General features: G+C 38.3%; 1 protein-coding gene across 14 annotated transcripts in view; it reads right to left on the bottom strand.

Moving 5' to 3' along the window:
* The window catches only part of CNST (consortin, connexin sorting protein), a 51,699-nt gene extending 35,094 nt beyond the window's left edge, over positions 1–16,605 (bottom strand). For 2 of the 14 annotated variants that reach the window (XM_005508679.4, XM_065057903.1), the window contains exons 1-3: positions 13,295–14,553; positions 9,835–9,957; positions 703–1,137 (exon numbers count right to left, since the gene is read on the bottom strand). In XM_005508679.4, coding sequence (XP_005508736.3) covers positions 703–1,137; positions 9,835–9,957; positions 13,295–13,610 — 874 coding nt within the window. In that variant the 5' untranslated portion in view covers positions 13,611–14,553. The other 12 variants (XM_065057901.1, XM_065057902.1, XM_065057900.1 and 9 more) reach the window with 12 other exon arrangements.
* Positions 16,606–16,620: the final 15 nt, after the last annotated feature.

The raw sequence follows: 16,620 nt of genomic DNA, 5'->3' as shown, positions 1-16,620 counted from the left end.
AGCTTAATGATTCACGGCAAAAACCTAATACAATAACGCATTCTATTGATGCAGACAAATCCTACTCATTGAAAAAGGGAAGAAACATCTCAAATAAGAATATGTAATAAAGATTTACATTCTCCTTATCCAATTAATATCCAAAAGATCTGAAGGAGAAGTAACATCAAAAATTGGTAGAAACACATTTGTTGAATGGCTCATTACCCAAAATGCATCTCCTAGGACTAGCTATTAAGCTTTGAAAAATTTAAGCAAATTTTGACAGCAGCAGGCCAAGGTCAACTTATTTCATACTCATACCAAGATTTCAAATCTTGACAGTGGATCAAGACACCAAAATCTTGCACTCGAGCACAATGTTCAAACAAACAAAACCGTATTGCCTGAATTTCTGGCTATTCTGATTTGGAAGTCAGCCCAATTTCCATACTGAAACTCTGCACCTCCCTCTACTTGTGCTCCCTTAACATGTTCCATTTGCTACACAGCCAACATGGAAATATGGAAGATGAAAACATCTAGAAATGAATCTGATTCAGGACAATTAACAGTTAATGGAAAGAAAATTTTAAAAAATTGTTAGTGAAATTTAAAAAATAATTAGTATGACAACTGAAATATATCTTATTAGCTCACAGATTAGAACTGCAGTGTTATTATTTTAAGTAAACAGAAGAAAAATACGTTTATCTAGAGTACCTTTAGATTTTTTACTGGAGCTTCTTTTGCTTCTTGGACTTCTTTTTCCACCTGGTTGTTTTTCTGTAATACGCTTTTCCTCCAGCTGGGGGTCCATATAGACATTTACAGATCTCTCAGTCTCACCTTCCTTACAGTTTGGGGTACAGTCTCCACTGTCCATATTCTCATTATTATTGATGCTGTCCTGCTCACCTTTATCCTGTCGCCCCATAGCAATGCTACTACTGGTCAGAATCTTATTCCCATCATTGTCAAGTTGATTTTCATTTTCATCAGCTGAAGAAACCAAACGAGATGTCAAACTTTCCACCCTATAGTCAGCACGAAGACTGTCCTTTGAGTCTATTTGTAGGTCATTTGGTGGAAATTCTCTGTCATCCATTAGAGCGTTACTTGTTGGAACACTTAATCTCCCTCCAACTATTTTTAGACCTAAAACATAAAACCAGAAGAAATATTTATAATATGTACATTATAATGGATTAATAACCTTGTACTTAATGACAGCCAATAAAGAATCGCATTAGCCAAGTGATACAGTTTAAAAGTACGAGGAAATTCTTTCAAAAAGTAGTACACTGCCCCATTGTAAGTCTTAAAGCGAAGCATATCGACATTAAAAAAACCCACAAACAATTATCTATAAATTTGTATTTTTATGCAATTATAATCAGTTCCAGTTACCTGACTAATAGCATAGCTGATCTTTACAGCAGTGTTCACACTGTTACAGCTGAGGTAACAAGAAAAACAAAAAGATAAACAGAAACCACCCTCACCACCCCCCCTTGAATCCATGGCTAAAACAAAAGCATTCTTGTCACATAAGATCATGGTTTGCCTGAAATAAAAATAAACCAGGGAGGAATAAAAGCAGAACAACTTTTAATTCTGTCACTGATGGTATCACATCAAATAAGCAGATAGGTTAACTCTGTTACAAGAATTAGATGCAAGTACAACCTGTTTATTGACTCAAACTGTCACTTTATTTTCAAAAAAACATTCAACATGTCTTCAGTATACACAGAAGCAGATGGTTTGTTAATAAAAAAAACCTAATCCCCCACCTACTCTCAGCGGGGGTCAATTTTCCCTTTTTGTGATCATGCAACTCTAAGCAATGCTGCAATTAGATGCATATTCAGAGGAAAAAAAGGGTAACTCTTAGCAGCAGAGCTAACAGTACTTATAAAGGACTGTTACTCTATCAGTTCCTACCTTTGGCTTTTAGAAGCATGGCAATACTGCTGGTTTCACTTAGCAGCTATATAGGTGAAATACAGCTCCGTTATGTACATCTCATTAGATTTAGCTCACATATTTGAAATAGCAAAGCCAAAAATCAGGAAGCACTCTTCTATTATAGAAGAGCTTAGACAAGCTTCCTACAGTAGCTTCCTACTCTTTCCTTTAAATTAAAAGCCATTTGTCTTCACCAGACTTTCTTCAGTCTTATGTCCTGGTACACACAACAACCAAAGTAACAGAAATACACACTTGCTAAATATGCAAGATAACATTTCATTTTACTTGCTAGAAAAAATCAAATTGCAGAAAATGGAAGAAATGCCTTAGAGAATAAGTAGGTTTTCCTTCACAGACAGAAACACATTTCTGTTAAAGATTACTAAAAGGATTTTCCCCAAATTATTCCTCCACAACCTTTGTGTTTGCTAAAAGGACTGGAAAAAAGAAAACATCACTCGTGTCTTGCAGAAGGACAAGAAGGAGGATTCAGGGAGCTACAGGCTGCTCAGCCTTACCTCAATCCCTGGAAGGTGATACAGCAAGTAATCCTAGAAACCATTTTCAAACACATGAAGGACAAGAAGGTCATCAAGAGTAGTCAGAGTGGATTTATGATGGGTAAATAGTGCTTAACCAACTCAATAGGGTTCTACAAAGAGGTGACTGTCTCAGCAGGGGAGGGGAGAACAATGGATGCGGTTTACCCACACTTTGGTAAGGCTTTTGACAGTCTCCAGTAACACTCACAGACAAGCATACAAAGTACAGGACAGATGAACAGTGAGGTGGACTGAAAACTGGCTGAACAGGTGGACCCAGGGTGCTGCGATCAGCCAAATGAAGTCCAGCTGGAGGCCAATCACTAATGGTGTGCGTCCAGGGGTTGACAGCAAGGCCAGTACCATTCACTAATGATATGGGTGATGGACAGGGACAACCCTCAGCAAGTTTGCAGATGATACACCAGATGTTTGTTCTGCCATTTGCAGGGACCTCAACAGGCTGCAGAAACGGGCTGACAAAAATTTCACGTGGTTCAACAAGGGAGAATGCAAAGTCCTGCACCTGGGAAGGTACAACCTGATGCACTGACACACATAAAAGCAGCCCTGTAGAAACGGACTTGGGGGTTTTGGTGGACAACAACTGACCAAGAGCCAGCAAAGCACCCTTGTGGCATCTTGGGCTGCATTAGGAAGAGCAGGTCAAGGGAGGTGATCCTCCTCTCTACTCAGCACTGGTGAGATACACCTGACTGCTTGATCCACTTCTGGTTTCCCCAGTCCAAGAAAGACATGGACTTACTGGAGCAGGTCCCGTGCATAGCCACAAAGATGACTCAGGAGGTGAGGCTGAGAGCACTGTGATTGTTCAGTCCGCAGAAGGCTTAGCATAGGGGTGTCTAATCAACATACATAAATGTGGTAGGAGCAAATAAATGTAACAAACTCTTCTCCATGGTATCCAGTGAAAGCATAAGAGGCTATGGACACAAACCGAATACAAGAAACTCTGTTCAAACATACAAGAAGCTTAACTTGTAAGAGTGATTGAACACTAGAACAGGGTTGCCCAGAATAGGTTGTGGAGCTGCCATCTTTGGAGGTATTCAAAACCCAACTGGTCATCGTGCTGAGCAGTACACTCTAGCTTTCCTTGCTTTGAACAGGGCTGGGGGCTGGACTAGACAATCTCCAGAGGTCCCTTCCAACATTAACTGTAAGATTCTAAGACTGTGTATGGTGGGATCATTAATAATACAGGCCACAACAGGGGGGAAAACAGGTATAAATCACACCAAGAGCTTCACCCAGACACTGTGTTCTAAAGTCAAATGTGTACGCACAGCTGATTTATGGAAACTCTAAAATTTGCTCGAATTTCTTTTTCCATTTGTGGGATTAGGAGGGAATTAAAAGGAATGACACAAGTCTCTGGAGTCCGAAAGGGCAGCACAAAAACTATCCTGTGCTCATATGCATTCCAGGTACTGCAACTACTGCTGACCGTCTATGCTGTTAGGGTGCACAGACAGTAGAGACTTTACAGCATTAACTCTTCGTAATTGTCCACTCCTCTTTCTTCACTACTTTCGATTATTCTGGCCCATGGTGATTGCCCTCTACACCTGTCGCAAAATATTTTTTTGTTGGTATTTCTGAACAGCTTATTTCTAAAGACTTTAATCTCAAAAACACATCAATTTTGTTGAGCTAACAGTTGCCAGGAAGCATATTAATACCACCTTCAGTACTCTAAGCCTTCTTAGCAAAAGTTTACTTCTCCTCCGCTCAGGTATTCCTGGTGCCCTGGATCAAATACTGTTCTACTGGTTTTACAGGAGTGGTAAGACCTGGGTAACACCTACTCTTAGACAACACTTCAATTTGCACATGCTCTTTAAAGGTTAGGAATTGGACAGGCATACACCAGGGGAGGTTCCAAGGACTGCATGCCAGTATTGTCAAGAATGTCCTAGGAGTTCCAAGGAAGCATGCAGAGGGCAACAAGCCACCACCAGCTGGGCAACACAGAAGCAGAAGTCCCCACCAACTAGGACAACTCCATCTCTGCTTCCAACCTGAAGACCTTGTTAACCTTTTCCAGCCATACCAGTCTAACAAAAAATACTGTCTATCCTATAGCATACAAGCTGCACCAGGGGAAGTTTAGACTGGCCATGAGGAAGCATTTCTTTGCCGAGAGGGAGGCCAAACATTGCAACAGGTTTCCTAGAGGGGTGATCGATGCCCCAAGCCTGTCAGCCTGCCCTTAACAACATGCTTTAACTTTTGGTCAGCCCTGAACTGGTCAGGCAGTCAGACTAGATGATCATGGTAGGTCACTTCCAACTGAAACATTCTGTTCTATTTGGGAAGAATCATGACTTGTACACTAGAGACACAAGTCATAATTTCCTTTGGCAATCAAATAAAAGAATATGTTTTCCTTGAGCACTAGAAAGACAAAGAAGGGAAAACTAGAGAAGACACCTACCTGGAGAATGGATCTACCCATTCATTACAAGGATGCTCCTTAATCAAGCCCTTTTCTTTCAAAGACAGTCAAACATGAAATCAAAGGTTAAAAGGAGGATGGAACTTAATCAGACTAGTAAGAATCTGAACCAGAAGATACTATTTACAGACACCCATACCACAATTATGTTGATTTACTGATGATAGCTGTTCTAAATAATTAAAAAAAAAAAAAAAAAAATCCCAAATACCACGTTAAACTTGAAAGGTTCACTTCTTACTCTTCCTAACACATGAAACAATAACTACTGCTGGTCTCCCCAGATCATAGATTAAATGATATATCAAGCAAAAGAGGTTGAAGTAAATTGCCCGAAGCCAATGAAGAAGTAGTTTTAACAGTGGTAATTAAAAATTAGGATCTCCTACCACCACCCTCATTTACACTCTCATTTCTATCAGTAGCCAACAACTTATCCTTTCAACAGCCATCACAGGGCAACAGAAACATGAGCGCATTTGAACAAGGTGTTTCCTATTAGATTGTGCAAAATGAGGAAAAGACACTTTTGACAAGCGACATTTTCTACAGAGGAAGCTAGCATTTCGATAGAAAATATTAACTCATTTCCTTTTACCATGTGGCTAAAATTATAGTCTCACTCCAGTTGAGAGGCTGGAGAGCTTCTGCAGCTAGCATAGATCAACATTTCTTGGTTTATTGTTTGAAACTCAATATTTCTCCAAATAAAAGTAGCTCTGAAAGTCTATTCCTTTGTATAACCCTTATGACTCTTTAGAGAAAGAGCTAGATTGAAGAGTTTAGAACAGTCTTCGCCTTGATCTTTTAAAAGGATTTTTTTCACCCCCAGATGAAACACTTTTTTTGCTTCCTAGTTTTCAATGTTGCTGTTATTCCTTTTGACCTTACCAAGGCACAAGGCAGATACCAAAGTGATGCTTAAGTCCTGTGAGAATTAACTTCAGCTGTCTAAAAACACAAGTAGAAATGCATATTTATAAACAAAAATCAAATGAAAACCACTAGTGGTTTGAACTATATTTAACAGACCATTAACACACAGTTACAGTATTTACTGTTTTGTCTTTGAAATGAATTCTACACACAAACAACACTCTAAGAAAATGTTTGCTTCTTCCTAAGTGTATCTTTCCTCTTGCCAAGTGGCTAAAAGACAAAGTCTGTATTGAAAAAATTAGTTGTACGCTTGTTTGCTTTAGGACAAACAGTATGTACATTACAGAAATATCATGGTGCTCACTTCTATTTTAAGTTAATTTCAATTTTCAAAAACCTGTGTTCTTCAGCGTTCTCTTTCATTTACTTCATATAATTTCAACAACCTTTTTAGTTGCTCATTTCTGTGTGTGTGCAGAGCCTTTCATCCACCTATCCTTACTAAGGAAAAGTAACCTTAAATAACAGTTGTTTGTATTATATTCTGAAAAAAGGGATGAATTGGGATCTTTCCTGATCTGACACAGCCAAAATTTTAAGAAAGTATTTAAAAAAAAAACAAACCAAAACCACAAACAAACACCACTACCACCTCCCTACCCCCTCATACTAAACACAGCTCCGTTATCTTGGAAAGCTTGTGGATTTTGTCAATGTTTACTGAATATATAGCGTAGTATTTCATTTGCTAATCTCAGAAGTATCTTAAAGAACAGATCAAGATCATAACACCATTCTTGCTGTCAAAAGGCTAAAAAGGTTCTAACACCCAAAAAGTTTACGGCATTTTTTTTTTTTAATTCCATTTGACTGCCTTCAAACATTCCTCTGCCAAAGACACTATTGTTCCTCTTTCATTCTCATGCCACTTTATTATTCTATGTTAATTAGGGAGATTTAAGTCTTAATTCTTTGAAAGTCAGTCTCCCCACTATATCACCTATATTGCTCCATTCAAGTTGAATGGGCATTTCAGATTGGTTCCCAGTGTTGCTTCTACTCAATCTTTTCATTAACTTTGATGAAAAACACAATAGCTATATAGAATCTGAAGTTAGAAATAGTCATAAGTATTTTTGAGCATTTAATTCAAAATTAATTGTAGCAATAAGTGCTCCAAAAGGAATAACATGAAATCAACCAACACACCACATTGTGTCTTTCAGAATAAATGAAGTACATCTATACGAAATAGGGTGAGTCCAAGTTTTTTTTTTCTCCTGAGATATAATACGGCAAGTGTTACAGGCACAAGAGCATCCATTATGTCCTACCAGACACTAATCAATTACAGCCGTGTATTTTTGTTTTGTGCAAAATAGACAAAAAACAAGACATACACAAGAGAACCTGGATTACAGTGAGGTGAGAGTTCTAGAGAGGAGTGGACAGCACTAGAGGTAGTAGCAGTTATTCAGCCCAGAAGAGGCTGCCATATAAACAACCAAACGGGCTGTCTAGAGATGTCGTGGAATCCCCATCCTTTTAAAGAAGTTAAGCAAGTCTCAGCTCTAAGGAAAGGTAAAAAATAGATAGTATCTAGGATTAAGAATATTTTTTAATATAATATGAGCAGCTTCACAAGTCCTAGAGAAAAAATATTCATTCTGATTCTGTGAAAAGGAAATAGTATTTTTTAAAACCATTGTCTTGACAGAGTTGGTGCTTCTACCACTAGAACATAAAAAGGAAAACTGTAGAAACACTGAAATTGAAAAAATCACTAAACCTAACCCATATATTTCTTAAAAAGAATAAATTTGTTGATCTTTCTGATAGATGGTGTAAAGATACAGTATCTCATTTCATATTGAGAAATAATCTACTAGAAATTAATACAAACCAACCTGAAAACTATCATGGCCACACAAAATCAAAACATGTATGGCAAATTCTTATTATTGCACATTAATTTCAATATACAAGGAATCATTTCAATCTCATTTTATGAATAGTTACATTTACTACCAAAATGAAGATGCAGCAACAGAGAAGGAACTCTAGATGACAGAGTAGCTGTCTAAAAATATCTAAAAATAAAAATGACATACAACATACCATTATGAGTTTGTTAGCTTGCAAGAAAAAGGACAATATTCCTCTGCTGTTACAGGAGCTAATAAACAAAAAGCCCATATGTTCTTTTGAGAAACCACAAGTGCATTTTCTCTACAACTGTTTGCTGCTTCTGCTGATTTGGAAGCCAAGACACACCTAAAGAAACCTGGAATATTATCACCAGATTGCTTCAGAGTGTCCTTGCCTCACCACAGTCAAGAAATGAACACCAAAAAGTACTAGTTATTGAAGAGGTACTTGATCATAACACAATTTGCTGCAAGAAGGAAAGAGACAGCAGATAAAGAAGGTAGGCAATTCATTTAGCTATAATCATCTCACAAAGCCAGATCACTTCCAGCTAGCAGAATTCTGTTCCGTATTGTGCTTTATGTGCAACATTTAATGGTTGGTATGCTGCTGTTTCTAAAGAAAGGGAAATAAAAATATTTGTGTATACTTCCATTATCCAACCGCACATCTTCGCAGAAAAAAAATTACCATACTGTTGTGCTGTCTTATAGTATAGACTCACTAGTAGTTTATCATTTCACAAGATAGTCTTACATCCAATCTCATTAATCTCCAATATCAATGCTGGATAGCCTCACTATGAGAGAACCTCATTATCATCCTCCTGGCTGTTCAGTTTGCCCTAAATTCAGCTTTAAAATAATGTACTAGGGCTAAAAATATCTTTATAGGTGTTTTCTGCTTCTCTGTCTGATACATGGTTTAGGACGTTTGTTTCTTCAAACATGTTAAGTCTGCTGTCCTCCAAGAAGTATCGAGACACGGGAGTGGTTGGTCTAATTTCACTGAATTAAACAAAAAATGTCTGAGCATGAACACTTCGGTGGTTTGGCACTTTCTGACACTGAAGTGACATTTCTCAAGTGGCAGTGGCATTTAAGGGCATGATGATCTTTACATCTATAAGCAGCAGGAATAGTGAGGTTTTGAGAGGAAGTTCTGCATGTTTTTTCAACTTCTAAGCTTCCTAGTCATATTGCTTATTCACAGCTTTAATAAACAATGATAAACATATACTGCCAGGCATAATCTACTCTTCCACATTTAACATTACTATAAAAATATGTTTCAGTCAGCAGCCAAATACAAAAGGTTTGTCTGGAAACAAATAGCATCTTTTATTAGAACATATGACAGAGTTCAGACAAAAATTTCATACAAGCAAGTTCTTTTTTCAGCACTCAAAATATACAATGATCAGTCCCGCAAGCGTCTGAAAAGTTTTGGGTTTCAAGCTTCAATAGGCCAAATTTCACTGAACGGTGTAATATATAAAAGGACCTCATCACTTAGAAGCAGAAAGGCAGTAGAATAGATTGTTGTGTCAGGATGGAGAAACTCCCCTCACTGCAGCGCTTTTATAAAGAGTCTAGACAAACCTCCGTCAGGAATAACCTATGAGTAATTAGTCCTGTCTTAGGATGCATGAATCTCCTTTTAAGTCTTATGGAAGTAATTTGTCTTTTTTGATTTTTATATTTTCCTTCTAATTGAACAAGTCCCAGATTGTTGTTATACTTCAGAACTGTTCACAAGCTTAATTAAAATATTCCTACTAGACAAATCTATGCATCTTTTATAAGATGGGTACTTTTTCTTACAGGGAAAAAGAAAAAAGTCCTTCAAATCAGTAAAGACTATTTTTATGAGAACTAATCAGTTCAGCTCTCTCTTATTCAAATCTTTATTTTACCAGGCCCTAAGAAAGCTGATATATCCTATCACTTCAAAAGAGGTAGCTAAAACATGCACAATGATCTAAAATCCCTCATGATCTCAGGCAACAACTTTAAACATGTATGAAAAGGCAGAAATTACAGAATACAGTACCTTGTAATGGAAATGCAGGAAGAATGAGGCAATTACGTAAAACTGCCCATCTGAAGAAACAAGAGTTTTCAAGACTTCCTGACATTTGAATTTCACAGTGAGATTGAATTCCATAATTGACACCTGAGGGATGAGCAAGTTTTATAGCCTTCATCAATACAAAGAAAATTAGTATGGTCAAAGTATTCAGTTAGGTCCTACATTGTATCAAAGCCAGAAGCAACCACAAACAGAATGGAAATTTGTCCATAAAATTTATCAAACAATTCTTGTCTGCAAGTATCACACACTTGTGGCCCCTTTGTTATCAGGCCCGCAGGTCCAACTGGAAGGTTAATCAAGAAAAAAGCTTACTCAGAGATTCAGTAATTGTGACCATTAGAAAATTTGAATATCCAGCAGGTCTACCAAAACATTGCATCAGTAGGTTTTATATTGCAGAAGGGAAGGATGGCCTAGGTTCTACATTATTCAGTGTCAGATACAAATGACTGAGATCAAATCCTTTCTTTACTCTGAACCTCATCCATGAAGTTTGTCAAACTTACATAATCTTTAATTCATTTCTTAACTACAAAATACTGCTTTATTTCACAGGGCTGTAAAAAAGACGTATACACTAAGAAAGACTGTGAAATGGATATTTTGGTAAAGGGGACCATACAAGGACTGTAAAGGAGTACAAACCAGACACTTAAATCTGGGTTTTTATGCTGTTCAGAGAGCGCATGCGTGAGTGAGAACTCAGTCATGTATAAACCAGAAGAGATCTATGTTAAACAAATCACAATCCCCCCAAAAATAATCACTGGTGTAACTTGGTTAAAGTTAATGAAGCTGTGACCACTTAAACCCAGTGGTAAATTTAGCCTTGAGTGCTGTTTCAACTCTCCCTTTTCCAACAGGATATTGTTATGGTAATTCATTTCAGCTCTAACTGTGTAAATAGATGCCGGCTATATTAGCTGTCTCTAATAAGTTACACATATTTTTGATCAATAGACCTTGGTGAGGTTTTCTGTAGCACACAATTATAAGTTTTTCTATCAGAATTTAAATGTGTGTTTGTAATACTTGAGACTGTAAACAGACATCTAATTTGTTTCAGATCAGTTTTTCAAAAAACTCTTATTATCAAGGCCACTTTAGGTAGTAGTTTGCATTTAAAAAAAAAAAAAAAAGGCACATTTCCATTAGAAAGTCCCAAATATCATAAACATTAATAAAACCTAGCATCAATACTGTAAGAGGGTAAAAGCTAATTCCACTTAAAACCCAAAGACAGTTTAAATTATACCAACACAGGAAGATATTTACAGCCTATACATATGTTGAATGCTTACTATTTATCCTTGTACTAATGATGTCATATTTCAATGCTAAAATAGTAGACTTCAATAGTCTTCCATGAGAAAAAGAAAAATCCTGATAAGAAACTACACAGCTACCAAAACAACATTGGATAAAGGGGAATTTTATAGGCTAGCTGTTATAAAATCTTCCTGGGATCAAATGTGCAAGCTCTGCACTGTGAATATCACTTTATTTTACAGAGATGAATAAAGGAAGATGACAAAATATAACTGAACAACTTAGAGACCTGTAAGCTTCAGGGCAGAAGCACCCTAAATTGTTTATTTTGCCACAAGTCAACAGTAAAACCAACAACAGAATGAACTACACCTGAACTGTGATGCAAGTTGTGCTGACACATTGCTCTAAAGTAGTAAGATCACCATGGGCTCACTTTGAGGTTAAAAGTACACAAAATTCCAAGTTTTACCCATTAGGAAAGAAACTCCACAAGGCTCAGTACAAATGTCCATATTATTTAAATGACATATTTGTCAACTGAACCTAAAAATCTTCCTATCATATTGCAAAGATAAAACAAAAACCAGAATTATGTTTTTTAATCCCAAAGTTATTTTGAATTAACCTCAATTTGCCCTGCAGTGTAATATTATTTTTCCAAACAAAATAAAACAAGAAAAGTAAATGAATCCCAAGGATACAGAAAAGCAGTGTTAAAGTTCATATTATAAGGCCACAAGATAGTAATTCTGTTTGGACAGACAGTAGTACTGGAACAGTATAAATAACCTCATGCTACTAAGCAACTCTTCATTAAAAAAAAAAAGCATGCAACACACCAAAATTCAAAATTTCTCTACAGAAATATTTGCCACTAATATCATTTCTCCTCTACACTTTCCTTATAAGTTAGCAACACATTTTCAAAGACATCACAGTTATACAGTAAGTTGATAACTAAGTAAAAAAAAAAAAACAAAACCTAAACCAAATTAGGGTGACCAGCTCTTAAATAAGATAACATTGCCAAAGTGCTTGAAATACTTATGACAAGATATACACACATGGGCTGAGCGAATGGGAGAGTCAGGACAACGTGTCCATCAGAACTCAATGAAGACCAATTCTGAGAGAAGTAAACAGAAGATGCACCTACTTGAATGTTTTTACTTCTGTCCACAAAGGTTTAATAGTACTTTTTTGCAGGCACACAAAAAATATTTGCAGTAAATTTAGTGCTGATGAAAGATGCCAGATTGATAGCTCTAGGGACTGAGTTTCTCTGTACACACAGAACAGATATAGCACAGAGTGAGAAAGTTTGTACCCCTGCCAAAATGCCTTACAATACACAGCTTATGCAACAGTCTTCACACCACAGAAGCCTTTGCCTTTCTGCTGAAAATGTCAAAAATATTGCTGCTTAGTGTTTATTATAAAGGAAAATAAGATGTGGACACTGTTATTAGCATCAGTAGGGACAGAACTCAAGGCATCGGCTCATTTTAAAATGTTTATTTTTGTGCTGAATGGCTCTTTTTTCAGTTGTGAACTTTGCTGCAGTGTTTGGAAGGCTGCAAAGTCAGCCCGCACCTGGTGTGAAAATGCCTTCCTATTAAACAGCATGTTATTACAACAGAAAAAACGAGGAGTGGTTTAACATTTTTTTTTTCCAAATAAGATTATATTAACATACACAGCTATACACCTAGTGCTCAGAAACTAGGAGAAAGGAGAACTAACTTGATAGCTTCACTTAACTGGTACCTGAGCACCCACTCCCAGTGATCTGCACAATTGATCTAGCCCACTTTTAATGGACAGTCATTCCCTATTAATCAGGTTTCCAGCACTAGGCTGGAAGTTACACTGTCACATGGAGCAGGCAGGCTTCCAAGGAACCTTGGATTCTTATTTGCCTTACAGCTTGGCCAAACAGTAGAAAAACTCCACCCCACGTCACCCCCACCCCCAAAATCCAAGTGTCCATCTATTTTTCATTGTCAACAGCTTACACAAAGAAAAGCAGTGAGTTAAGGTTTATAGAGCATAGTGGCTATAAATACAGAATTGCCAACCTCATTATAAAGACCGATTTTCACTTAGAAGGAAGATGTCCAATACAGCCCACAGGTTTCAAACTTACTGAATCGCAAACCGGATTGTGGCACAGGATGACATGCTACTTCAGTCCTTGGGATGTTTCCTTTGTGCATGCATGGGCTTGGAGTGGGGGACAAGGATGACAAGGGAATAGGACAAAACAATGAGGCCACTCTCTGATTGATTTTTAAAGAATAATTCTTCCTAGAGACTGTTTTCCTAAGTGCATAGCACTTAAAGCACTTTTGAAGAAATCTCTTACTACTCCTCCTACTATTTTCCTTAGTCACCATCCAAAGTATTACAAGATTATTAAAGTACGCAGAATAAAATATGTGAAAATGATAACTGCATAACATGTAAGCCTTCCAATATATGCATAATTAAAACCAAAACAAACGACAACAAAACAAACAAAAAAACCCAAACCAACATCCAATCAACATTAAGAGTAAAGCTTAAGATTAATTTTACGAGTAAATGATAAAATTGTATATGATTAATAAAATCAAAAGATAAAGTGTTTCTGAAACAATTATATGCTAACAAACTTAATTTGTATTCTGAGCCAAATAGGAGACCCTAATGATAAGCATCACTATGAGGCCAAGAAAAATTATGATCCTGCAAATTTCCATTTACACACCTCTTGTTTGTTTTTTTTTTTTTTTTGTGCAAGATGAGAATTCTACTGAATTTGTATTTAAAATTAAGTATGGGCATAAGAGTTTGAAAAACTGAGATAAAGATGTATATACTACTGTAATTTTTCCCCTTACTTAGAAAAGCTTTTCAATATTTACTATGGCCAAGAGGTTAATACATGGCAAAATAATAGTAAAAGACCAATGCTTTAATATTAACTTAAAACATAAACTTTAAATGAAGCCAAATAAAAGTAAACGTAAAGGACATTTAGAACCATTGAGCAGAAAAATATCTCTTTACTGATCTTTTAACCCATACAACTAATGGGCTTTTTTGGGTCAAGTATAAGTTGGAATCCAATCAAACTGGTAACCCTTTTGATTCCTTCTCTGATTTATTTCAAAAAACAATAATTAGGAGGATCCAATAATTTCAGAGCACCCAAACATGTACTTAAATTACAATGATATAAGGCTCTATAATGTAAGATTGTAAATTCAAATATTTGCATGTCACAATAGCTCGATTAAACTAGAAAATATATGCCACAATGAGCTATTAACTTACAAATAACTGCTCAAATGTCCTTGGGATACACTTTAATGCATTAAACAATTCTATGCATTGTAATTTCTAAACAAAAGATGTACAAAAACTTGCCATTTTCCTATGGTTTCAACAGTTTCTCAAGGATAATGACCAGGTCAGAAAGAGGTAGTCCTTTATGCATGCAAGATTCAGTATGTATCTGGCAGTTCTGGAGGAAAAGAAAAACAAAAAAATAATAAATTTATCATATGGAGATCTACAGTTCGATGCAGGCAAGTGCTAAACTAAAGTAAATAAAAATATGAAGAAAAGTGTATCATTTCTAGTGTATAAAGAATGTTGGGGCATTTTGGCTTTACTTAGCAAAGAATCTTCTGAATCGTATCAATTACTCTGAACAACCCATTCAAAGGTGACCCTAGCACTTCTGAGTGCTTTGACTAGGAACAAAATATTCCAAAACTCTTTAATTAATCTTAAAATACATGGAATACAACATGCTAATATAGTTACCATACCTAATCCTTCTGTGGCCATAGCTATCAATTATCCTTGATAAGGAAAGCTGAATTAGGACATTACTAAACACTTGCTCTAAGAAAACCAAGTTCTGCTCAATGTTCTAAAAGTCCTATGAATTACTGAATTATCAGACTAATTAGTAAGAGAGGAAAAAAACTATTAAAAAACAAAGTCCGGTTTAAAAATGGATTGAGGTCTATCCCATCATCCAGCTGAACAGTCCATTTCCCTTAGGGCACAGGGAAGACTATTACAGCACTCAGTGTAAAAGAGACAAATATTTAAAAACAAATCACAGATATGAAGAACTGAAAGCAGTTGCAATATTTCCTAAATTCTGCCCAGCACCTCTTCATGTCACATGTCGATCTGCCAAAGAGAGAATAAGAAAGCCACATTTTTCTGTCCTAGGTTCTGTTTAATAGAGATTTGTCAAGCAAAACGCCTTTGTTTACTAAGTAGGTGTGTGTCAATTTCTCTATAAACAGAATTTTTACAAAATTGTACAGAAAGTCTACTTTCGAGCCATTAATTTGAAGACAAATCTACTCTGTGATTGCCAGACCACTCTTGCCTTCTGCATGGACTAGGCAGGGAGCAGGGAAACACATCTTGGGAGGGTTGTCTCTCCCCCAGAACCCATCACACCACAGCCACTCACCTGCCACCGGCAGGTTTTAGCACCGTATCCCCGATGGATGAACTCCAGTTTCACAGAAACTGAACGCGTCCTGCACTTATTACTCGTTAAGGCAAGCTGTTGAAAAGACAACGTCGCTGCTGCCGAATGATTGGTTTTACCTAAAACGTAATTGTAAGACAGCATCGGGCAGAACGAAACCGCCAAGGACTGATGTCGCAGATCTGCCGGAGCAGGATCCCGCACCTGCTGAGGACGGCAGGGCGATACAAAGAACCGAGTCCCGGAGTGCCTGTTCAGCTGCAGACGCGGAGATCAAAGACTCTCACGAAACACCCAGGCAAACCTCAAAACTAAATACGTAGCTCCTGGGATTTCCACCAACAAAACCGAGCAGAGGCGCGCTCCCCCGGCGACCGGCAGAGCTCTCTCTCTCTCCCTGGCCGAAGCCTCCCCCTCAGCAGCACCGCCACACGCCTCATCCCGTCGGTTCGCTCCCGGGGCAGGAGCAGCCGCAGCACCGGCACCTGCCATCGCGGCTGAAGCGGGCAGAGCTCAGCCCGCCCTGCCCGCCCGGTACCGGCCTCCCGCCGCCGCGCGCCGTGCCCGTTTAACCGCCGCCCGCCCGCGCGCGCTCTCCTCGCGGCGGAGCTTCGCCAGCGCCGGGCGGGCGGCGGCAAGGCGGCTCGCCAGGCGGCCCTTGCCCTCCTCTATAGCCCCCGGTGGCGGCCGGGACGAGGAGATAGGCGGCGGCGGCGGCGCGCGGCACCGGGGGAAAACATCTCCCCTTCCCCTTGTTCTCTCGGGGATAAGCCCACGTCAGCTCACCTCAGCTCCGCCAAGGCTCCGGTGGCCGGGACCCGCCACCCGGCATGGCGCGGAGGTGTGGGAGACGGTCCTGTCGCGCCGCCGCTGCCGCAGACTCCCGGCGGTGCAGCGCTGGCACCATAGAGAGGACGGCGGGACGATAGACCTCCGACGATAGAGCGGAAGAGCGCTAGAGAGGCCGG

Source organism: Columba livia, chromosome 3 (assembly GCF_036013475.1).
Source record: "Columba livia isolate bColLiv1 breed racing homer chromosome 3, bColLiv1.pat.W.v2, whole genome shotgun sequence".
Lineage (NCBI taxonomy): Eukaryota > Metazoa > Chordata > Aves > Columbiformes > Columbidae > Columba > Columba livia.
This window is presented reverse-complemented; position numbering and strand designations above follow the sequence as displayed.